Here is a 25,288-nt window from a genome sequence, read left to right on the forward strand (position 1 = left end):
TGGAATACTGCAGGAGTGACAGTGCTTACTTTCACAAGGTAACATAGATGTATACCCCATTTTACATTTTATATCGAAGCATCAGTTTTGTTCCCTGAGAGAAAATCTGATAAAATTAAAGACAAAGCAAGATTACGGAGTGACAATAAAGAAAATTTTTTACTTTTTGCATTTTCAAAACTGTTAGTCTGACAGCATCCCTTGTCATTTGGTTATGGTTTGGCTGTGGAGCTGATGTTGTGACAAATGAACTTTTTTTTTTATGAAAGTCACATTTTAGAAAATCTCCTGTTTCATATGTATTTTTATTAGTCTAATTGCCCTGTTCTGGGAAATTCTTTATAGCCCTTACTTGTGGCTTATATAAGGTGTTTCAGAAATTACGTATTTTCAAAACAAATAGTTGAAGGTATGGTGCAGCTGCTCGGATGTCAGTATGTGCGTTTCTGTAGTTGAGGCAGATGTGCACTTCCCATGCAGACAGCACAGTGAACTTGTGTGGTAGCATACAAGTAGATAATAATGTATGTACTGTGTTGCTTGAGTTGGCAGTTGCCAGAAAGGTTTGGCTGAAAGCATCCTGTTTGACAGTTTCCTTGTACAGGGTGCGGTGTGTGTTTTGGAAAGCCTCTTGTACTCAGACATCTTTACTGGGGCTCCTGAAGGTGTTCACAGATCTCGTACAACTTTGTCCCACTACATTAACAACCTGTACTCTGCAGTTAATTTTTTATGGTTTCTGAGATGGTTGCCTACTTCGTTACCCTTAATTTTAGAGCAAGCTCTGAGCTAGATTACAAGAGCCTTTATCAGAATCCTTTCACCCCTTTTCCTTTTATTGTTATTTTTCATGGTTAGAAATCCCTTAAGGTGCAGCGCTCCGGCTCCACCCCAAGGCGGATGGCCGCGGGGCCCTCGCCCACCCCAGGGCCGGGTGCGGCGGGGTGAGGCCGCCGCCCCCCGAGGGCCGCCAGGCGGCGCCGGCTCCCAGGAAAGGCGGCGGGCGGGCCCGCCCCGGCCAGGCCCCGTCGGGCCCCGCGTGGGGAGGCAGTGCCGCGCGGTCATGGCGGAGCAGGATGGGCCAGGGAGCCCGCCGCGGCCGTCGGGCGGGCGGAAGATGTCCCTGCGGAGGTAGGGGCGAGGGCGGGGTGCGGGCCCGCGCCCAGGAGCGCCCTCGGGTCTCTTGCAGTTGGCCGGGCCCCGGGAGGGCCTGCCTCGGCCTCCGCCAAAACTGGGGGCCGGCGAAGGGAGAGGCTGCGCCGGCCTCCCCTCAGGCAGCGCCGCCGGGGTCTCCGTGGGGCCTGCTGCGGGCTGGGCCAGGCCTGCGCCGGGGCCCCAGGGAGCGCAGGGGCGCGAGGTGCGGGGCATCGCCGCCGCCTTCTGCCTCGCAGCCCCCGCGCTTTCCCGTCTCACCCGTGCATGTGTGGAGGTGAGGCGCCCTCTGCGCCGGGGGCGTTACCGCTGCGGCGCGGGGCGGTTTCATTTTCGTATCGGTGAGGGGACCCGTCCCGGGCGTGGAGTGAGGCCTGACCTCGGCAGCAGCGCCGGCTGTCGCCTGTTGTAAACCAAACACCTTAAACCACCCCACCCCCCCCGCCCGGACCTAGGGTCTGCACGCAGGTGACGCGTGGCAAAGTTCTCTCTCTGGCGTTGCAGCTGAGCTACTGACGTGCACTGGGCGCTGTGGAGGCATTAAAAGGAAAAATAATCCTTGTTCAGAGTAATTCCTGTTTCTGTTTGCAGTGTATGAAACCCTTTTTTTTTTTTTCTGTTCTTGCAGTGTATTTTCTCTTTCTTCTTTTAAAGTTCAGATAATTTTTCCTGAAAATGTCGATTGAAAGCATAATGCCTGGTTATTGGGCAGGCACCTTTCCAGGCCTGTCAGGCACAAAGATACCACTTTATTAAGAGGTACTTTTTACTTCTTTCAGATGTGAAACATGTAGTGAAGAGGAAGCTAAGTACAGATGTCCACGATGCATGAGATACTCGTGCAGGTATCTGTTATCTGAATGGAGTTGTTTTGGTTTTTTTCCCCAGTTGTGCTGAACGTGGCTTGTTAAGGTTTGTCTTTTTGTCATTTCAGTCTGTTGTGTGTAAAGAAGCATAAGCTTGCACTGAGCTGTAATGGAGTGAGGGATAAAACAGCATTTGTCTCTGTAAATGAATTTACTGACTTGAACCTTTTGAGCGGTAAGAATATCATTGTGCTTTTTAAAATTAAATGTTTTTACTAGGTTAGCTCTACATTTTTCCTTGTTCTTTTTTTACCTTCAGATTATCGTTTCCTGGAAGATGTAGGAAGGACAGCTGATGCTGCTGCTCGATATCCTACTATGCATAGTCCAGCAACAAAAAAACTTGTAAGTTTTAAATTAGCAACTCGGTCTGTTGGAGATCGGGTTGACTGCATTTGAATTCCAGTCCAGATTTCAGAGCTGATACCTCCCTTAGGAAGATATGAATGATCCTGAATTCTAGAGCCAGAAATCAAAAGAAGTCTCTTGCTTTATGTAATAATAGTATTGATGGCTAGGTCCAGTTGCTTAGAAGAATAGATTGCTAACAGTGTACATTCTTTAAACTGATGGGTGACTACTCTTGCTGTTTGATGATAGATGTGTGTTAAGAAAGCCTAAATATTTCCTTCCACCTTCACAACTTCTTAAAATTTTAAGTGCAAAATTCCCAGGTAAAAAATAGGTTTATTAATCACCTAAATTAATTCATTGCTTCCCCGGATACCAAATAAAGGCAACTGGAGTTCTGCAGAGAATAAATCTAAGCAACAGTGAAGTAAAAGTCAGCACTGTAAGGGTGAGGGGGATTTTTCTTGAAACACCTCAAATTCCAGTGAAGCATTAATGGGATCACAGAGATGTATGGCATTTCCTGAAAATCCTGTGATGATAAACTGTGAAGACTAAGATCAAGAAGGAAGGGAAAAAAAATAAAAAGACCCAGAAAAACAAAATCCACTCCAAAATACTTTGAGTTGTTAATATACCACAGAACAGCATCAGGGCCGTGGTGTTTTCTAGTCCTGTGAAGATATCTTTAAATATATCACTAAACTCAGTTGCAGAGAAGTCATGTTGGCGACAAAGTAACTTCAGAAGACTCCACCTTTGGTTTAGGCTGAAGTCATACTCTGTGTGTGTGCTTACTTATCACTGTGATGTCTTGAAAACATGGGCTGAAGATGGTGAGATGCTACATGAGTAGCAGTTTTTGGGGTGTTGTGCAGGGAATGTTTACAGAATTATGTCCTTAGTGCTACTTTCAAACTGGAATTTGACATGGTAGCTGAGATGGTGTTTCTGCATCCCTTCTCCTGGTGGGTTTGTAGCCCAAAAAACAGCTCTGTGAGGGAGGGGTATTACACCCACAATGGCTGTGGCTTTCACGGTACGTTAAAGAGCTTTTACTATAAAAGCTCTTTAACCATGGAAAAACTTCACCTGAAAATGTTCCGGATAGATAGTTTCTAGGCTTACTTTATTAACTTTTTCATTCATTATGTTTTTTTTTTTTTAAAGTTAAAGTACTTCATTAAATGTGACCTTGTCTACAGTTTTTCCATAATTCCTGTCAGCATTACTCTTTTATTGTTTAGCTTTTAGGTTTTGAGTATATCATTCAGATTTTTAGAAAAAAAAATGTTTTTGTATTTTGCTAGTTATATTGCTTGAGAAACAAAGCTCGAAAGTGTAATATTGACCTGAGAACGCTGCCCGTTGGATTTACAAAAAGAAGAGAAAATTCAACCACCTTCAATTTCACGTGAGTCTTCAGTTGATGACAGTCAGCAATATTTTGTTTTCAGTGAACTCATAATGATGAGAATTCGAATTCGTACCTATATGCTTGCTTTTAAAATCTGTTACGTGTATGATTTTTTTTACAAAAGCTCTCTAGGTTTAGTATTTCATGCTGCAGGTTTTCATTTTTTAGGCTCTTTGAGCTCAGTTTAACAGCTTATGCAATTTAACAGCTCAATAAATTCATTTGTTTTGAAAAATACCAACACTGAGTAACGGGGGAAGAACCAGTGCTGTTGTGTTTTCCTGTCTTTTCATTAACTAGTTTTGTTGCTAGAAAAAGAAAACAATTCTTTAAAGGTTTATGATAGAGAATTGATGTAGAATAATTGCAAAAATCCCTCTCTCTGAAAAGGCTGGCTTTTAAGTCTGAAAAGCTGCTTCCAGCACAGTTACCTCTTGCATGCCATGTTGGGAATTGCTGTGCATTACAAAGTATTTCATCATGGCATGAAACAGGTCTAGCAGCTCGATGATCTACTGGGAGCAAATGTACATGCCATCTGAGCTTCTCACAGTAATCAGTTGCTGATGACTTCTCTGCTTATTTTCTTCATGGTCTTAGTTTTGGTGGCAAGTTCTGCTTTCAAGCTGCGTTTTTCTCTCTTCCCAGAGTTGGACAGCGCGGTGCCAGTGGCTGGGGGCTGGCTGGCCAGCAGGTGTCCCTCTCTGACAGAGGAATAACCAACCTGAAAAACTGCTCAACAGACTTGCCTGCGTCATTTCTTCTGTTCTGGGGCAAAAGTATTGTTTTTTTGTTTTGCAGGTATCTTAATTTTTAGCGGAACATAAGGCATAAAATAGGTGTAGAAATGTAACCTTGTAAAGTCACATATTTTACCACTTCTGCTAGAGAAGATCCATGGTGTACCAATGGAAAGAAAGGAAATCTGGGGCGTTTTCTCCTCCTTCTACCCCAAATTTATGCATCACTAAGGCTCTTCCCTCAGAACAGACCAGGTGGTGGCCTCAGACCTTGCAGATGTTACTCATGTGAGCAGAGGCTGTCTGCCTCTGCACTAACTTTCTTTTCCTTCGCCTTGTGCTCTACCTTTTCCAGGTATCTTGTGCTGGTCTCATGCTGTTAAAGTATCTCAGCCTTAGTAGCTGAGTTTCGCATTCCTGGGGAATTTCCTTAGTGTTGTGGATAAAACAACATAAAACACTCAGGGATGCTGGGATCAGTAGCTAAGAGAAGTGCAGAGGAACAGAAAAGGCACAGATACAGGGAGCTTTGACACTGTTGGGAAGATCCTGGGCATGGTGCAATGCTGTGCTGACAGAAATTTGCCCTTGTGTATTATGTTTTTCAGTTCTTTTTCTCTAGAAAGCCTTTTTGGGTGCATACTGAAGTATAGCTTGTATTGAGAACAAATTAAGATTTGAGCAGATTACGCTTTCGCGCGTATCGTGCTTTATGTTGTTTAACAGAAGAGGATGGGGCAAGGAAGGTTCACTATTAAAATAGTTCACAGACTATCTGGGGGAATAATGCCTTACTGGTTTTTGTCAACCATGAAGTCCTGGGATATTTTTTTGTTATTGTTGTTTTGGAACGTCGACCTTTCTGGAACTTTCACATCCCATCAGAAAAAACATGATAATGTTCTCTGTTTTTAAGAGGATAGGAAGTAACCATCTCTTTCCTGTAAAAGCTGTCCAAGGGTATGGAATGTGCTCAGTGAGTACTATGCAAAGGACACATTTCCTCTCTTTTGCTGCTACTGTTATTCACGCAGCAATGGGCTGTTTGAATTCTGTGATGCAGATTAAAAATTTGGTTTTGGTTTTGGTTTTTTTTAATTGGCATGTATCAGCCATTTAACACCTATCCCATGTGACTTCATGACACCCATAACATTTTGTTGACTAGTACATTCAAATGGGGTAAAGCTGTGTGAATAGTTGCATTATATGAGCTTAACACCTGAGAGTGGTCAGGGTCTGGTGTGTCTTGCCCGTTCTGTAGGTCTGAACCCCTTCTTCTGCTGTTTGTCAGTTGAGATTTATAGAGGGGTTGCTCCAGAGGGCGAAGCTTAGAAGCTGCTCAACATATGTGTGTGGAAAGCTGAAAACAGTCTTCTCTGATGTCCTCTTCATGCTCTGCATGTGAGCCAAGCTGTTAGGCTGTACAAGGCAGGAATGAGAGTAATCCAAGACTAGGAAGTACAAGATGTATTCTTGTGTCATCCTCTGCCCCTCCCAGCTCTGGAGGACAGATCAGTGGTTGTTTGGATGTGTTAACCAGACTCTTCATTTCCTGGTTTCCATGAGTTTGTTTGCCAGATTTGGTATTGTGAAAGCATGTGTGCCAATGCTGGGCAACACATGGATTAAACTAACTTGTGATATTGAATATCTAGATAATGGAGGGTCGTTGGAAGTAGAGTCTGAGACCAGTTTGTGAACTCATGGGACATCTGACTTAGAGATGGTTTAGGATGCCTTATTCGCAAATTATTTTTAGCGTGCTGCTTCACCCTACCATTCCTGTGGTGCCCTTATTTTCCAATAGAAGTGATAGTTCCCCTTCTGGATTCCTGCTGCCGTGGAGCTGGTGTGGCCTGCTGGGATAGGGAGCCTTTGGAAAAGGGGCAGAGAATGTGACCAGGTTGGAAGGAGGGCTGGGGCAGCAACTGGGGAGCTCCAGCCAACAGGTCAAAGGGGAGGAGGGAGCTTGCAACTCCATGGCTCCTGATTCCCTGGCGGGAGATGATGGCCACGGTGACATGCTGAAATGGGGAGAGCAGCTCCTCAGCTCTGCAGCTTGTGCTGCCCTGCTCCGACCCTCCCTGCTGCTTGCACTGTCATTGGGATCTCCACCCAGTTCCCTCCCAGCTCCATTCACAGCACCTCCCAGACAAAATACTTCTTACCTCCCCTCCCCGCCAAGAGGGCCAGAGGGCTACAAGTCTCCTGCCTGGCGGAAGGCGTGCCTGCAGCTTGGGAGCATTTGATCAGATTATATGTGTGGGAGAAGGAGAAGTCTTTTTTCATTATCTCTCTTCTTTGGTTTAATTCTGAGAACAAAAGGAAGGGATTGGCATCAGTTAAGAGATCACCTGGAAGCCTGAAAGTGTCAACTCTAATTCCTAGCTAGGTAGGGATAATTAAAATCAATTGTTTTAGGTGATGCTGATCTTGAAATTTACCAAGGAGTTATCTGAGCTGGGTTTTGGGCTAATACTATACTGTTGGAGCTGTTAAACTTGAATTTAGTTGTTACTTAGTGCATAGTTTTGCTTGCTATCTAGGACTCACCAAAGTAAGATCCCAAGCAAAGGAATGCTACTTTGAAGTGGTCAGAGAGCAGGATGTTCATGCATTTCAGTAAATCAGCAGCTTTTCAGAATATCCCCATCGAAAGACAGGTACTGAGTTCTGTACCTGAGATTTTGGGGTTTTTTTTTCCCCTTGGCAACTGAAATGTTTCGTTCTTATACTGAATCTGGTGGTATTTTTGTTTATTTGCAGAAGTTAGAGGACAGTAGTTTTATTCTTTAAAGATTATTACAGTTTGGGTTACTCAGCCTTCACAGAGTCTCTTTGAATTACACAGGCCTCTCAGTTCAAGTCCTGTGTGTTTGATGGTTGCAACACATGGTTAGTAACATCTCCTGCCGTTGGGAGGCCCTCAGTAGGAGACCATATGTGTTCCAAAGGAAGTGCGCTTCAGTTTCTTCATTGATTGGCTTGCTGTTTACTATAACTGGGAAACATATGAACTTCCAGTAGAAATAGTTCAGTTTTACTGTTTGTGCCTCAAATCCAGGGATAAGCTTGATGAATTTTCAAGAAAACGAAAACATCCTCGTTTGTGTGCAACAAAGTCAATTTGGCACCAGGAGTTGGCAGGGGAGGAGGATATGAAATCATCACACCTCTGCATGTTCTCTTATTTTAATTTTTTTTTTTTTTAATCCGTAAGAGAATCTAGTCACTCCCAAATCTTCATTGCTTAAGAAAGTTGAGAATGGTGTTGTTATCCAAAGCTGTAGCTACTGAATACCCAGTAATTCAATTAAACTTCAGTGCATTAGGTGACAGTACTGGGTATTGTCAAATTAAAGGATAACTGGTCCTTCGTTAAACTTCTTTATATCCTTTTCATCTCTTTTATCAATTCAAAATAACATAGACAGGAAATACTACAGTATTTGCACTTTGTTGTAAGATATCCTGTATGCTATTTTTAAAACATTTTAAGAATATTAGTTGCTAAATAGAAACAAAATCATCAGTGAATCGCTCTCTTTGACAGGTGGGCAGTGAAGTACTTCTGCAGAGCCAGAACTGCAATTGGTATCTTAATGTGTGATGAATTTGGATTTTTTTGTCAGTACATATTTTATTTTGCATAGATACATATACACACACATTTTAAAACACAGTCACTTTTGGCCAGATTCTACTACAATCTAGGCAAAACTCATTGTTCAGAGGAAATCTAGGTAAGAAAGTTAAGCTTTATGAGATATTTCATGAATGTTTTAAGAAATATGTACACATTGGACACTTTTAAAAACCACTTAACTACCACTTAACTGGTATTTCCAGATCACAGAATCCTGTGTAAATGATTCCTTAAATTCTCAGCGGCTGTACTGACTACACCTACAGTACTTGGAGCATCTTTCTAGGGTACTACATTAACTATAAAAGTTGGTGATAATTTTTGCCGTTGTCCTGAGAGCTAGCTGGAGGTAACAGTCACTTTGTATATACTGCTGCAGTCTTGTAACATCAGAAATAAAAACCTTTCAATTGTTCCTGTGAAAAATTTAAAAAGTCATTTACGTGTAGTTCTGTGAATACTATAGTTGATTATAGAAAATAATTTTTTTTACATTTTAGGAGACAGTTACTTTGCTATAGAAGAACAGTAATTGCAAAATAGTCTGTGCAGTTCTGAACATAATTTGCAGCTCACACAGGAGAAGAGATGCTTGGCTCCGCTTTTTCCTTCTGATCAGTTTCTATGCTTCTGAAGTAGCCAAAATAGTATGTGAAGCCAAGCAATGCAGGGCTGGGCTATAATGCTGCTTTTAGTGACATCAAGGATGTGCTTGTGCCTCATCCAGATCTCTGCTGTTTGATAGTTTTATAGTCAGTGTGTTGGTATTTAAAGAAACCATGGAGTGGCGTTCCGTGGCACCTGAGCGGCATGGAACATTTCATGCAGTGAGCCGTTACTCAGCTGCAGATGACTTACTCGATCAAGCATTTTCATTTAGAAAATGAACATAGTATATGCTAGTTGTACTTGAAGGAAATACTACCCCAGTGAGCCATAATGGAAAATGAAGTCAGTGAGATCTGGAGCCAGGATATCTAATTTTAATCAGAACTTGCTGTGAAGCAGCTTTGATAGCATCTACAGTTGACATCAAGTTCTCTAACTGGGCAGAGATCAGTGATGGTGAGGGATGCTTCACTTTAGTAACAGGCATCCAGCAGGTTGTTTTTTAAGACTTCATTGTACAGCAAATAGTATGAGGCTATTCCAGTTCTCAGCTTCTTTTTTCCTTGTCTCCTACCCCATTCGTAATGTATCTTACGTCTTTCTGCCTGCTATTTACATTAAGGCAAGTCTACTTTGAAGAGAGATGAAGTAATTAACTGCAGTTTTGGTATTTGCTGAAATAAAATCAACATTCCTTTTTTTCTTAAGTGAAGCTTTTTGACAAGGAGTGATCTTTTTAACTTCAGAATCCCTGATTCATAGTTCTTTCTGTGCACTGTTCCATAGTTGTGCCTGGAAGGGGGAGGGAGAGTGAAAGTCTGAAAAGAACCCCCTTAAGCTGATTATACAGCTGCAGTGATGAGCTGAGTCTGCCTCAGTGAGCACACAGGGAACTGGTCTTGCATGTGGAATCAGAATGTGCTGTGCGATGACCGTTTCTACAGACGCATGAAGAGTATTCTAACAACAGGTAGCAGATGGCTAGAAGTACTTCTGGAACATTTCTTTTTCAGATGCCTGTGTTAGAGACAGCCCTCTAGGCCACATACCTGTTTCTGTGAGCTGTGTCATGGTTTGTCTGTTTCCACTTGGGAGAAGATAATCTGCAGTATTCCTATTGCTTTGACTGATTGAAAAAAATGTGGAAGATGATGAGTTAAATGAAAAAAAATGCTAGAAAGCCTCATTTTAGTTCATCTTGCAAAAAACTTCCAAAATTCCAGTCACTGATTTTGAGTTATCTCCAAACCTTTACCAGTTTGGTAATTTAAGGCAGTATCATACCAATACGCAAAATAGCATAAAATTTATGAAGCAAGATACTGTGTCAGCTTCTAGTTATAGATGCTGTGTAATTAATGATGTCTTCTGTTATCCTCCAGCTCTGGTCATACAATCTTCTTACCTCTTTCAGACCTGATGTGCTCTAGCTTCACTTTCTTGTTTGAGGAAGGTGCTATCATTCTCAGCTTTAACAAACATGAGCAGATAGAGGGGAAGAATCATAAGGCATGCTGCAAAACTCTGCTGAGTCACATACTGCTTTGGGGACCTTGGCCTTCGTTAGTTCTTTTTATTCCAATTATTAGTTCCTTGGAGTTAGGGTTCTTCCTTGCTCATTTTTTGGTAAACACTAGCACTTCTGTTCTTACTTACACTGCAGGAAGTATAATTAACTGTAAACCTTGATTTTCTCCTATAGTGTAACTAGATAAGGGAATGATTATTTCTTTGATAAGAGCACTTTATAAAAAGTGCGTACATTTAAAAACTGGTATCATAGTTAACTGAACTTAGCAGCTAAGTTTACTCTTTTGCTACTGGATGCACGTACACTTATCTCTGCAGCCACCTAGAACCTGCTGGATAATGTTTCATCTGCCTGATAAACAAATTAAACAACCTTTTGGAGCAATACTGTGTTTACTTTTAATTGTAATACTGGCATCTTCACATAACTGATGGTGATTATCCTGGATATAATGATTCATAGGTCTTAAGTAGCGTTTAAAAAAAAAAGGTCAGGGGGCATCACATGGATGTCTGGCCTCTGATTTCTATATGGTAGTAGTTCTCTCCTTCCTCTTCCAAATCTTTGCTCTTTGTCATGAGTGTAAAATTCTGAACCGGAGCAAAGGGCCATGCACTTACCGTTTGGACTGTGCTTTTTCTTAGGAGATTCTTTTAGGAAAATACTTGAGGAAAATGAGAGGAAAAATGCTTTGTCTTAAGTCAGTGTTGACTTTGGTAGCATTTCTGCAGAGGAGTAAAAAGGCAAAAAGAGATTTCCTAATCTAGTAAAGTGTCCTGTCGGTTGTGCTGCCTTCCTTAAGATGATATTGTACTGGGACCATGCTTCAGTAGCTTCTATTCTCGGTTATTAATTATGCTAGCTGGAAAGGGAAGATGGGTCTTAAAACTAAAACAAGCTGGAGAAAGGAACGTGACGTCAATTTTGGTCTCTACCAAAAGATTCCTGATCTTTCTGTAAAACATATAAATGTTTTTATTTCTAACTTCTGTTATCCATGTTATACTAAAATGCAGCTTCCCTCCCTGCCCATGACGTGTTTTCTCTTGAGGTCATCGCTGCTGTGAAAAGTCGAGTTCCCTATTTTGTGTAGGCCCTGGCCTCAGCTGGGACCTCTGGATATTGTTGCACAGGTTTGGCGGTCTGTCCTGGGTGATATGCCAAAAAGTGATTTTGTTTTTTGAAATTAAAGGGCAGCTATACATACATAAAGTCAACCAGAAGATACTCTCTTTTAAAAGGGGAGATGCTGTTGGTCAGTTCATTGGTGATACTTTATCTGTATTTGTAAGGAACTTATTTTCATCCTATGAACTTGAAATTCAGCAGGATCTAGGAGCATTGCATCTTTCAAAGTGCATCTCAGCTTCTCTGCATACCACTTTTACTCTTTGGATATGCCATTTGAAATCTTGACTGTGTATTTTCTTCTGCACTCATGCTGTAGGCTGCTGAGCTTTATCATAGAAAAACCAAGTAGTAATTACCAGCTAACACTAAGAATATGTATTTCTCTTTCTTTTCAGGGAGAAAAAGTTCTACTGGCATTTGAAGCTTGTATTTCCTCACTGTCATGCTGAATACGTTTTGAAAGGGTAATCTTGAAAAACAGGTTTTTATGAAGTTTAAATTAGTCTGCTGAAATTATTTTGACTAAGTCTTACCTATTTCTGTTATACAAGGTAAACTCGAATATTATTTTAAATCTTAATTAAAAGGGCATTTAAAATGAAAACATACTTAAGAGTTGTGTAGTCCTTTCCTCTTTGACAGGTAGTAGGCTTTTCAAATCAGGCAAAATGTTGTTAGTCCTTTTCTCTATGTAAACAGAGCGGGTTGTATGTTCGCAATAGTGATATCCCATACACCTCACATGTTCATGGAGCAGAGATTCAGCAAGATTTGGCATCCCTCCTTGCCTGCACACTGGAGCTGGCTTCATATAGGATGAAATGGTTGCATTGTTTGCTTTGTAGGAAGCCCACAAGCACATTTTGCAATGGTGAAAAAAATAATCTTTTGTTGACAAATCTTTTCTTTTTTCCTAGCCTGGAGGGGAATGAGAAGTAAGCCCTTGTCTACTTCTAGGGCTGTAGGAACAGCACATTTCTGCTGCAGGGTTAGAAACTAGAGATATGCATCTGTTTACTCCTTGTAGTTGCCAGTGAAGTCTCAGTGTTGAAATTGAAAAAAAGCTGTCAGTTATCTGTGCTGTATTGATACACATTTATGATCCTCCCATGAACTACTGGGTTGTGCCACTGTAGCGTGCAAATAAACAGCTTCCTCCAAATGGCTCAGTTAATAGATTTTTGTGTACATGATGAACCATGTCTTACATATTTGATTTTTATCTTTGGTGAAAGGGTGCCTGACGATAAAACGCTCACTGATATCCTTAAGCCGTACATTGATCCAGTGGAGACAGATCCTGTAGTTTGTCAAAGGTGTGTATTGAATAACTTTTTTGCCTAGGTCATCTAATGCACTAATAAAAGAAGGGAACAGTTCTGAATAAACGGCTTAAACTAGCTGCACTTCCAGCATTCTGAGCCGAGTTCGCCATCAGCAGTACATCTTTAATTCCTGTGATTAAAACCATCCTAACATTCATGAACAAGCTAACCCTATAGTATAGCCACCTAATTTAAATGAAGAAAAGAATAGAAATGGACTGATGGCATAAAGGTCAAGTAAAGCAACTGTAATTCTAAAAAATGTAACCATAGTTAACCCCTCAGTGGGAGTGACAGTGAACCTTTTCTTTAGAGTAATTAGAAAAACATACTAGTAATTATAGCCCTCATTTGTAGGAAATACCTTGTATGTGGCAAATTTTATGAAGTATTTATAGAATATTTATAGAATACTTTATGAAGTATTCTTACTTATAGAATATTTATAGAATACTTTATGAAGAAAGATATACTTTTGAATGTTGACATGCAAAAGATATCTATCTCTTAGAGACGATAGGAAGAAAAGTTATTGCACATCATTGTTTCTTCATCTCTGTTATGTATTTCTTTTTTCCAGATTAAAAATCTATACAATGTCTCCTCAGTCAGATGTACAAATTTTAATGAAAATAGAAAATAGGAAACAAAACTCAGTCAGGTAAGGTAATTCTTCAGTTTGTGTGCTTATTAATTAAAAATAGCAAAAAGAAATAATATGTTTCTTAGTCTGTAATATTACAAATGGAGATTACATAATCTCATGGATTAAACTTTAGTGAGTAATTACCAGCTGTCTTAAAAATGATTCAGCAGAAATGTTATTTCTTTGTCTTTTCATGTGTCAACACTGCAATTTCTGTGCAGTTACTGAGTAGTGACTTTGGCTGACTTATACTTGGACAATTTAAGAAGCCAGGGCACTCACAGCTGCCTTGGTGTGATAGTGAGTGTGCCTGTAGCTGAACTGCTTCAGCCGCAGTCCATGCAAATGTAACAATGTCTGCAGCGAAGACAGGTTTGTGTTAAAATGCTAAATTACTGTATTGACCAGCAGAAATGTAGAGGTCCATTTCCTACTGCAAGTTCCTCTGTGGATATGTTAACCTCCCCAAGACAGTTAAAGTGATAGTTGAGGAGAGCTGTCTTTTTTAATCACTGCAGCAAAAATTATGTGCTTATCAGCATCCAATCACTGCATCTGAAATAACACATTTTTCTCAAAGTTACTTGCTCATGTTACCGTATTTCTGGGTGTGGGCTTTTAAGTCTTCAGAATTCAGACTTGTGCAGTATTGTTTTCTTTGTTTCCAGAACAGACAATAATCTTGAACTTCAAAATTAAACTTTACAGAAATAATTTTTGTTGGTATAAATACCATTTTCAACACCCCACCCTGTTGTCATTGTTGCTGAAAAAGATATGTATCGGCTTAAAATCATAGCTTATTGTGGTTGACCAGTGATTCCTAGTTAGGCTTCTTAAAGTACATTCTTGTCTTAAGTGTAATAAATGTAAATAATAGGCTTCCCTGAAGCATGGTATATTATTTCTAGGGGAAGGTATATTAAAAGATTCTTAGTTGTAACTGAGCTTCCTGTTTGTGCTGTATTTTTTTTCCCAGTACTGTTCAAAAATGTGTAATGTACTTCAGAATTTAAGCCCAAACACTTTTTTTTTTTGTCTTTGCAATCGTTTGAAATATGGTTGTAACATTTGCCATCAGAGTTGTCAACTAGAAACCTATTGGTTTTAAGTGAAATTGAAGATTACAGAGCCATGGTTTGTGTTTGGGTTTTAGTAAGAGTTTTCATACTGTCCCTCAGAGCATCCTTCTGGACAAGTTGTCCAACTATGGGATAAAGTGGCTGGATGGCAGAGCTCAAAGAGTTGTAGTAAATAGTGCTTCATCTGGCTGGCGACCCATCGCTGGCAGTGTTCCTCAGGGCTCAATCCTAGGGCCAGTGCAGTTCAATGTATTTGTCAGTGATCTGGATGCAGGAGTTGAATGTACCGTTAGCAAGTTTGCTGATGTACCACCTTGCCGTTTGCTGATGATGTGAAACGGCAAGGTGCTATTGACTCTCTTGAGGGACAAGAGACCTTGCAGAGGGATCTAGACAGACTGGAGCATTGGGCTATGATTAATGGGATGAAATTTAAGAAGTCCAAGTGCCAGATTCTGCACCTGGGAGGGAGTGATGCCAGACACAACTCTAAATGGGGAAAGGAGTGAATGGAGAGAAGCCCTGCGGAAAGGGATCTGGGACTGCTGGTCGACAGCAGGATCAGTAGGAGTCAGAGTGTGCTCTGGCAGCTGGGAGGGCAAACCGCATCCTGGGGCGCATCAAACACAGCATGACCAGCTGGTCAAAAGAGGGGATTGTCCCACTGTTGGTCTGTTGTTTAGCCTTGGTGCAGCCTCACCTGGAGTACTGTGTGCAGTGTTGGGCCCCAGCGTTTGAGAAGGATAAGAAGGTCCTTGAATGCATCCAGAGGAGGGCAGCCAAGCTGGTGACAGGGCTGGAAGGCACATCATCTTAGGAGCAGCTGAGCATTCTGGGTTTGTCTTGTTTTGAGGAAAGGAGGCTGAGGGGCGACCCCATTGCTCTCTGCAGCTTCCTGGGGAGGGGACGTGGAGAGGAAGGTGCTGAGCTCTTCTCCCTGGGATCCGGGCGTATGATGCATGGGCATGGTTCAAAGCTGCACCAGGGGAGGTTCAGGCATACGTTAGGAAGCATTGCTTTACTGAGAGGGTGATCAAACACTGGAACAAGCTTCCTCAAGAGGTGGTTGATGCCCCAAGCCTCTCCATGTTTAAATGGCATTTGGTCAATGTCCTTAACAACATGCTTTAACTTTTGGTCAGCCCTGCATTGGTCAGGCAGTTGGACTAGATGATCATTGTAGGTCCCTTCCAACTGAAGTAGTCTGTGCTATTCCTGGACCCTTGGGCGAGGAGTGTGGATGGAAGTCCCAGGTGAGGCTGGTGCAGGTAATTGAGACCTAGTGGTGCTCTCTGACTCTAGCAGTAGGGATTAAATAGACATTTACACAGATTTCTGAAAGACAAATGTCTGGACTTATTTCCATTTAGTTCAAGAATAGCCAAATTCTGGGTGTTCAGGGGGAAATTTTAGAAGTGCTGGTTTTGTGAGCTACCCTGGAAAGTTCATTGTAGAAGCACCTGGGAGGATGAAGTTTTCTCAGTTCTCTGTCTGTCTTTCTGCTGTATTTCCCAGTGCTCCATGAAGGGCTATTCAGTACAGGCACTTTATCCATAGAGATTGTATGTGCTGTTGCACCCAAGAAGACTTTCTAGAGCTCAGCTCTTGGAAATGAGATCAGAAACAATTTCCCATTTTTAAAAAATATTTTTAGCAGACTCTTCTGCTCATCTGTTAATAGTAGTATTTAGGACAGGTTTCCAGAGCATGAACAACCTCTGTCCCCTTCTCAAGTAATTAACTCAAGTTAATACAGCAAAAACTGAAAATGCATTCGGTGTGTTACTGCTGTACATGTTCTTGCAGTACGTGATTGGAAAGGCAGTATTGACGCAATGATCTTGAATACTCATTTTTATTTTAAAAATAAATAAATTTATACACACATGGATTTTCCCCTGGTATCTTAATGCTTGGGTTTTCACATTTCCTTTTTTAGAAAAGAAGGGAAAATTGCTTTTGTAATAGCAGGTAAAGTTCACCCTTTCGTGTTTTGAAGTGGAGTATCTAAGTTGCGTAAAAGGCTTGGGAAAGAAACCAATTTAATATCAAAGTGGACTATCTCTTGTGTTCATCAGTTTCTTTTTTTAATTAACCATTTTTCTCTTCTGAAATCTGTATAATGCTTCCTTAGCTCACGGATTTGTTGAGAGAGAATTCTTTTTCATGAAGTTAAAATAACTTAACTTCAGTATTGTTAAGTTTGAGCCTCATTTGTATTCCCAGAATCAGCTATGTTGGTTGATATCAAAGTCATAGTAATCGGTATTTATCCCACTTAGTGAACATAAAGTTTAAAGTTTTGGAAGAACTGTAGAAATTTAAATAGAAAAGTGTTTTGACTTGAGAAATGTGATTTCTCACGTGGGAATTATGTGAAACTCTGCATATAAGTTGGTGGAGCAAGCCCAGCTGTGGCAGTGCTGACAGGTCAAGGAAGCAGCATATTGAAGGAAAATTCCTCTTCTGAAAGGAAAGAACAAAGTTTGTTTGAAATGATGGGACTCCTGTGTCAGCAGAAAAGCATCTTCTGTTGACATCGTCTGTGTCTCTGGCAGCAGGCACTCTCGGTGCAGTTATCCAGTGTAGCTGCTGTGACAAAGGCTCTCTAAGAGAATTTACATTTTTACTGTAATTGCATTACAGTTAAGTAAGAGATAATTTATTTTGATTTCTTCTCCTTTTGGCTCCCCCCTCAGTTAAATTAATTTGAAGTTTATGGCTCTCATTCTATAAATGAGTAGCTGGAATTGCGGTGGAAGTACTTGCAAGTGAAACAGGACCAGCTTGCTGCTTAGTAGTGTTCCGTGTGGAACAAAAGCTGAGCGCAGACAGAGCTCTCTCACGTTTCTTTAACAGTGGGGAGCTTCAACGGTTGGCTTGTGTAGCCTTGAGTGCCACTGTCAGCTCAGAGTAGGTTCTCATCCTGTGCCGCCTCATTCTGTGTGATTTTAGGCTGTATGTTTCTGACCGACTGGAACAGTAGGATTGGTGTAGTCTGCTAATACATGCAAGTCTCCAAGAGTGTTGTGTTATCCAAAACTTCCCGTTTCCACCAGAAAAATTCCTTGTCCACAAGCGCTAGATAATACAGCGGCTGTAAATGTATGTTGTTGAATCAGATGTTGTTTTTAGGCTTAGCAGAACCTTTTGAAAAAAATACTTTTCATAGTTACAATTACGTATTATTGAGGAAGTGTGATGGTGTTTCAGAGAACATCTAAGCAGGATTATTATGGGTTATAAAATGTTAGTCTTCTAGTTTTAAGATAAGTATGTTACAGAAGGATTTTAGTATTTCCTGCAATTGTTTATGAAACAGGGGTTTGTGGTTTAGTTTTGGCTGTTTTCTGTGTTTCACAGCAAACAGCCCTTTTAGTTTGAAGGTCTTTTGCAGGATGCTTTAAATTTTTTGGTTGTTCTTTTCTTCTTTCTCCAGAAATATAAATTAGCCATGTAGTACAGATTTCTACTTACTCACAGGAGTTCTGCAGAAAGCAACTGAATAAATCCACTGGTGTAGATATCATGGACAGCTGCCAAACAATGTGATGCTTGCTTTTTTTCTTCCTAGGGGCCTTTTATCATCAGTGGTGACAGTTCTTGGGGAACTTTGTGTTAAGCTCTTATTTCTGTCTTCTGTAAAACCAGCTTGTAAGAATTGCTTACAGTATGAATTGGTAGCGCTCCGCAATTACTTGGAGTAACCTAAAACATAATCTCTCCCGTTATGTCCTCTCCTCCCTACCTGTCGCCTAATGCTCTATAACACTGTAACTGTTCCACCACTTGATAGTCTTCTCATTAACTGCACTTACTTTATAAGGAATGTTTTTAAGGAAGGTTTGAAAAAACGAGTGTTACACAACTTTGTTCTTCCTTTAAAGCCTTGATTTGGAAAAAAACAGCGTTTGATTGGGTTATAATAGTTTTCCATTCAGTGATGCTTGCTTCTGTCACCTGTTATGCAATATTTAGTTGGTGGTTAGTGTCCCTTCTCTCCTCAGCTGTAACTATTCCAAGAAAGGTTTAACTGCTGCCTCTTGGATGATTTTTGCAGTCTACATTCTTTTATAAAGTAGTTTTTTCTTTCTTCAGGATAAATTAGTGTCCTGACTCTCTTCAGTCCTTTATTTGGGATGCCTTCAAAGTGACTTCATATGGTAAGAGTATTGCTTTTTCCACTAAGGAAAGGAAAGATGCAACTGCCAAATTATACAATCTGGTTTGGGAAATACACCGCCTTATTTTCCTGAGAATTGCCTTATTAGGCTTTGTGTAACTAAAAAAACCCCAAACCAACCGCCCCTCAAAAAGAACTCCTAAATCTGATAGACCCTTGGTATTTGTTACAAGTTAGTGGTCAGAGTTGTTGGTTTTTTGGTAACTACAGATATTTAATGAGAAGGTTACTTACTTGTTGTATAAGGTGATCCTATTTCTAGAAGAGAAGTAACTGTGACAGACTTGGTTTACAGTAGATATCTTAATCTAAGAGACAATTAATTAAATAAATCTTAATGAGGTGAAACCGCACAAATGGAATATCTCTTTTACTGGATGCAGTAACATCTTGCATGAATCTCGTTTAGATGGTTGCCTGTCTTTAATCACTTGCATTTAGTTTAATGGAATGGAAAAATAATGCTTTCTTAAACACCAGTGTGAGGTCTTCTGTATAGTAATTTTCTTTTTTTGCCTGTTAATGTATTCAAAATGGCATGTGAACATTGTTTCAGAATAAGTTGTTGTAGATGATGCTGTAGGCACTGACAGAATATTTAGGTGCTTGGAAAATAGTCTGGTTGGCCTTAAAAGCTTTGCAAAGCCCAAATGGACCATATCCTTTGAGGAGCTGTAGTACAGAAGAACACCAGACTGTATCCTGTAGCTTTCCTGTTCTAAAACTGCCACACCATACAGGGATGCCTACAGAATCAGTTGTAGCATTGTTTTTTATGTCAGTAGTACCGGGGCAGCTCATGCTTCAATTACTCAGAAAGGCAAAAATACCAAAAGCATTTTTGTACCAGTTCCAATATCAAGGGGCTTCTTACTGTCTCTTGTGACATTGGGTGGTGCACATGAGAATACTGGCATGCTTGCCACTTAATTCTTGTGGACTACAGGGAAGAAAATCTGCTAAACAAGTAGCAGAGGTTCTTCTCTACTAAATGCCATTGCTTTATGGTGGTGAACACTTACTTTGCTCTAACCGATCCAATGCAGTTGCTTCCCAGAAGGCTGGATGATGTTAGTAATTTTGGAGAACTTCCCTGTCTCAAGATCAGCTGGCAGAAATGAGAGTTATTTCCTTGGATGGCTGAGTTCTGGGCTCAAAGAGAATTTTCTTTTGTAGCCTATTGTTTCTAAATAACTAAGGGTTAGATCACATTGGTAGGCCGCAGCAGTCACAGTAATAGATTTAGGAAGATGGAGTAAGTTTTTTGCTTTAGTGTATGCATGTATGCCAGCAGACTTTTAGAAAATCATCTTGGACTTCAGGGAGTAATGTAAATGTAGTTGAATCAAATCTTTTTTAATGTAGTATTTATATTGGATTATTTATTTTCCTGTCATTAAAAAGTCTGTTGGAGATCTGTTTTGTCAGTGATTTTAAGATTACCAAAACCTGTCATATTTAAATACATTGCAGATAGCCTCAAATATTGATGCCTTAATTTTTCATACTGTCTTCTTAGGGCACTTCCTTCTGCATTGTCATTTGTGAATAACTCCATGTAAAACCAACAGAACTTAGTCTTTACTTTCTGCTTGTCATACATAACTCAATGCTTTTTAAAAGTCACTGCTATTAGTGTGGTGCATGGATCAGTTCTTTTTACCATCCTGTTACGATTTCTAAAATACTATTTCACGTAGCAAAACAAACGTGCTAGAATTGGGACGTTTCTAGCATTATTTCCTCCTTTGCAAATCTTGAAGAGTGTAGGGTGGTTTATTTAAGATTCTCTAGTCTTACTTAGGAATCAATTTCTTTTGACATTTGTGTAGTACATGGTATGCATGAGACAGGAATTAAGGATACAAATCCCTGGCTGAACTGCTGGCCTTGGCATGAGTTGGAACAGTCCCTAAGCTGGCTTTAACCTATGCCAGCAGAAGATTGACAGCAGAATTCATTACTCCTCTCTAGCTCGCAGCAGCTGGCACAAAAGCAGCACTGCCAGCTTTGCAGAAGCAGGGAGCTAGCTTACAATAGTTATTCTTCGCTGCACAACTGTAGTCAGGCTGTGGCGACTTTGTACTGTTCAAGAGGATGTCAAATTTGGTCTGTAGGCTGTTTCTTAAACACAGCGCTTCTGTGTATTAATACTTGCTGCTGTTTTTTCCCAGAGTGCTGGGTTTTGTTTTGTGGGGTTTTTTAATTAAAACTTAAACTTTTTTTACTTAATACTTTTTTACATTTTCTTGTAGGTCATTTCAGGCTTTCTATTTTTTTTTACTGCAGCCATTTCAGTGTCATTTTTCACATGCTCATTCTCTATCTGAACATCAGTCTCTTTGCTCTGCATTGCTTTTGTCAGCAACAGATGCCAGGATAACACAGCTCTTACTGTAAAAAATAATCACTTTTCCTTCCTACCTACTTATGTTTTTCATTGAAATCCTGTATTACACAACATAGATGGAAAGCAGAAAACTAGTCATTGCAGCGTGTAAGAAGTATGTATAGTCTGAATCTGTAGCATGCGCAGCTAAATGTTTATAATGTCTGACTACAATTACTTGACATTTGGGAAGATTTTGGGATGATTCCAAAAAAAACCCCAGAATTTGTCCATCTTACTATCTTGAGCAATCATTCATTTTTTTTCTTGAAAGGGATTCCTTTATGAACCAGTAGGCGCCTGTTTTTTAAAGTAACAATCCAGCATTTTGTAACCCATGCTGAATTCTTTTGCATGAACTGTTTTATAATGAGTGGTATTGCATTAGAGTTTCTGGAGTGTCCCAGCTAGAGAGTCGCTGACTTGAGACATCTATTGCACAAAGATTTCTTTGAAATTACAGCCTCCACTCCAAAATTCTGCTATCTCTATTGCAGAAAGTTAGATCAGACCACTTATGGAGGAGGAATTTGTCCGTAAGTAAAGAGCTGGAGGATGAGATAACAATAAAAGCATTACTGTTGGCTTCAGCCAGTGGTTTGTCCTGTCATCTGGTGGTGTTCTGTAAGCACCACAGGCAGACCTGAAGACCTTCAGACCCTTCATCCTTGCAAAGCAGATAGGCAGACTCCAAATTCTGAAACATAAAGAAAACTGTACACAGCGGCCTCTTTACTGCATCGTAACTGGGCTTGAAGCATGAAGCAGCATACCCAGCATATGCACAGGCAGATTTTCCCTCCTCTCTCTGAGGAAACATGCATCTAGGAAAGGCTGTTTCAAGAGCAAATCTTGCAGTTTGCTACAGCCAGACAGCTCTCCTAGGGAGCAGGGAGGAACTTGCCTGTATGTATGTGCTATGTAACATGTGCATAGTGTGGAAAATGCCTTCATGGAAGTCAGTGTACTGTGTAGCATGCATATATAAGACAGACTTGAAGGCAAGAAGACAGGCCATGAAGTCCAAGAAAAGGTTCCAGTTGGAAAAACCCTGTTGAATAATCTGTTGCGCCTTTGCTGGAGGAAGGAGCTGGTAAAAGTTATTTTTCTGCAGAGCAGAAATAACTTTCGAACAATTTGTCCTATTCTGGTCTAGCATAAATGTTGTGAGATGTATCAAGGGGTTTAATTCAACTGTATCTGTCTGGGTTGCTGTTAAAATATATTTCTGAAGGAAAAAGAGGATTTGCTGCTAGTTTCTTGGAAGAAAAAGACGCAGTGAGATGCTGACTTAAAGTTAGCCAAGTTTCTCAGTCTTGGGGACCAGGCAGCATAGGGAAGCTGTAGTAAGAGGCTTCTAGGACCAAAGATACAAACTCTTTTACAGTTGAAGTTATAGGCTGAACTTGGAAGCTGCAGTGCTGTGAAACATGGCAGTGTAGCCATCAGCATTTTCCCAAAGGCGGAGTAGGGGAGAACCTCTTCATGTTCCAGTCAGGAAAGAGAAAACCTGTTATTTCCTCCTGATGCTGCCAAAGGGGAATCCTCTGTTTTCTCTCTTTCTTGACAGAAATGAGCTAGGGCTGATTGTTTCAACCTCGCCAGGGAGGAAATTGACCTTCCTGCTTGTTTGCCAAGAAAATAATTTGTTTTCTTTATTTCATAGCTTTTCCTTTTCGTTGTAAAGCACTAGGTAACCCCTTAATGGAAGGTTTATGGCACTGTGATTCCCATGCAAATAAGTATAAATTAGTGGATACGTTTTCAGCATTCAGTACGGAGTGTTGGAGGTGTTCAGGCTTTCTCCATATGAGCTAAATTTGGAATTTGGAATTTGCTATCTAGGATTTGAAATTACAGAAGTATCCATTCTTCCTGTTCCTGAAGTGGAGGCTCATTAGATTAGCTCAAGTGTAATAACAACAGTATTGCCAATTTGCGAGGACTGATTTCTCACCAGTTTCATATTTATCAGTGGACTCCTTAATTAACTTATGTTAATTTAAGTTGGCAAATGAGATTGGATGTATTAGTTTTCTGAACTTGATGTATTAAGAGGTTTTTGTTGCATCCTTTGGTATTCCTTGGTACACCCCACACCTCTGAAATCATTTACACTTATGTTTCATGAGGCTGTGGAACAGAGTACTGTAATTAAAGTAGACTTATGACATTTGCTTTTTCTCCGTGATCATACTAGTATTTTATTAATGGTACAAGTTACATATTTTGACTTCCCTGCATTTTTGGGAAACCACCCACAGCTTTCACTTGTACTAAATATGCCACTAATATATTTTCAGTTTTTGAAATTTCAGGCATTCATCTTCAACCCACTCTCTTTTCAGTAACTTTTCCCTTGTGAAATATCATACATGTCCGCTCTATACCACTTAAAGATTTGTAAACCTTTAGCCTTTGAGCAGTTTGTAAAGCTGCCTGGCTTCACAAAGTAAGTAGATTCCTGTTTGTGTAAAGGACTATTGCCATGATGCACTTGAATTATAACATCTTTGCTTGCTGCTGGATTTTATGACTTATTTTCATTATGCCTTATGAGATGGGGAAAGTATTTGCTTTCTTGAAATTCAGTATCACTTTACTTCTCTATTCTTTGAACCAAATTCTCCTGAATCCAAGAAACTGACATTTGCTAGTTTCACATTTTCCTTCTGGTTTGTCGTACTTTCTCCCGTAGATGAAAGATGCAGAATGATTTGTGCTTCAGTTAATCTTTAGCTCATTGTTGTGCATCCTGAATCCTTTTACCACATCACTCTTAATGCTCAGTCCACTAGATTGTTACAGCAGATGCCTTATGCTTTATGGGGTTTGCCATCAATTGATACATTTTTCCATGATTGTCATTAAAGAACTTTTAGTGTGTTTTTCTCTTTGTGCAATTGCCTTGTTCTCAAGAGGTTTAAACAAGGTCAGCCTTTGTGCTTCTGTGGTGACATACTTGTAGTCTTATTTTGCTTATCTCTTCTTTCTATTAACTGTTTTGTATTTTTTCTAGGGTAAAAGTGAACAAACCATTAAATCATTCTGGATATAGACTATTGTGCCAAGTAATTTATGTGACAGTTGATGTTCCTGCTATCTTCACTTGGGTATTACTTTTTTTTTCTTCCAGGATGTTTTAACTCTTTGAAATATGTTTGAGAAGAGGGGTTTTGTAAGGTGTGTTTTAGGTGGTTTTTTTTCCCGTTTTACACTTCAGTTTTCAGCAGTTCTTAGATTTCCCTAGTGGAAAAGCTTCTATGGCCTGTAAGAGAGGAGAGCTTGGATTGTTACAGCTTGTCTTAATACAGTCTTTGTTTGAGGATGATCTATGGCTGACGTATGGCAAGGAAAAGGAACAGCTTCATGGTTTTCTTGTTAATTGGAAGTGCCTTTACGTATTCTGTGCTTGGAGGTCTAGTTAGGAGATGGTGATAATGTCTGAGATGCTTTCCTGATATGCTGGCAACTTTTCTTACAGTGTTTTTTTAATTGATTCCTAGCAGGACTTGTGGGCCAAATGGTTGATAAGAGGTGGTTTTTTGTTCTAATTTTCCTTTTTTTCAGAAAAAGGACATCTGTGATGGAAATGTTACTTGAGATGGGGATCTGACTGGAAAAGGAGTTGGCCAGGTGTGTGGTCTGTTTTGGTGCAGGTTGAGCTATGCAGGTACCAGTAGTACGGGGGAGAGGTTAGTCAACATTTGTTGAGGCAAATTATGGAGGCCATAAAATGGAAGAAAAAGCATAGACTAAGAGTGGAAGGAGAAGCTGGCAGGTTTCAAAATATTTGTGTAAACTGTAGTATAATTCTTTTTTCATGTTAAAATATTAACTTGACCTTGGTTTCTGTCCCCCTTCTTTAAAAGAGTGTTCAAGCAGAGTAGTCTTTCATATTGTTAAGCTGTTGATAAGAATTAGTTACAAAGGAAGTGTTATGGCAAGTCATTTCCTTTTTTGTTTCTAAGGTCTTTACTTTTTTGCTTGTTGAATTTTCTAATTCTTTTTCACACATAGGGACTCAAAAAATTCACTATGTTCAAGATTTTTAGAATGTCAGAATTCTAATGACAAAGTTAAATGTAAAAATTGTACATTATTTCAATACATTGTGTTTCCTTTCTGCCATATAACTTCCCTTTCATACCTAATTCAAGAGTGCATTTCACTACTTCCATGTTCACCAAATCATAACCACACGAAGAGGTTATTCA

The 25,288-nt window shown here is 40.1% G+C and overlaps 1 protein-coding gene across 2 annotated transcripts in view; it reads left to right on the forward strand.

The window, feature by feature from the left end:
• Window positions 1-1,027: 1,027 nt before the first annotated feature.
• ZNHIT6 (zinc finger HIT-type containing 6) overlaps window positions 1,028-25,288 on the forward strand; it is a 33,292-nt gene continuing 9,031 nt past the window's right edge. Inside the window, exons 1-8 of one of the 2 annotated variants that reach the window (XM_086753977.1) lie at window positions 1,028-1,131; window positions 1,932-1,997; window positions 2,087-2,193; window positions 2,278-2,363; window positions 3,680-3,783; window positions 11,842-11,910; window positions 12,682-12,762; window positions 13,352-13,432. In XM_086753977.1, coding sequence (XP_086610103.1) covers window positions 1,064-1,131; window positions 1,932-1,997; window positions 2,087-2,193; window positions 2,278-2,363; window positions 3,680-3,783; window positions 11,842-11,910; window positions 12,682-12,762; window positions 13,352-13,432 — 662 coding nt within the window. In that variant the 5' untranslated portion in view covers window positions 1,028-1,063. Of the gene's footprint in view, window positions 1,132-1,491; window positions 1,745-1,931; window positions 1,998-2,086; window positions 2,194-2,277; window positions 2,364-3,679; window positions 3,784-11,841; window positions 11,911-12,681; window positions 12,763-13,351; window positions 13,433-25,288 lie in introns of those variants that run through there. The other variant, XM_086753978.1, reaches the window with a different exon arrangement.

This window comes from Chlamydotis macqueenii, chromosome 8 (assembly GCF_036417535.1).
Source record: "Chlamydotis macqueenii isolate bChlMac1 chromosome 8, bChlMac1.mat, whole genome shotgun sequence".
Lineage (NCBI taxonomy): Eukaryota > Metazoa > Chordata > Aves > Otidiformes > Otididae > Chlamydotis > Chlamydotis macqueenii.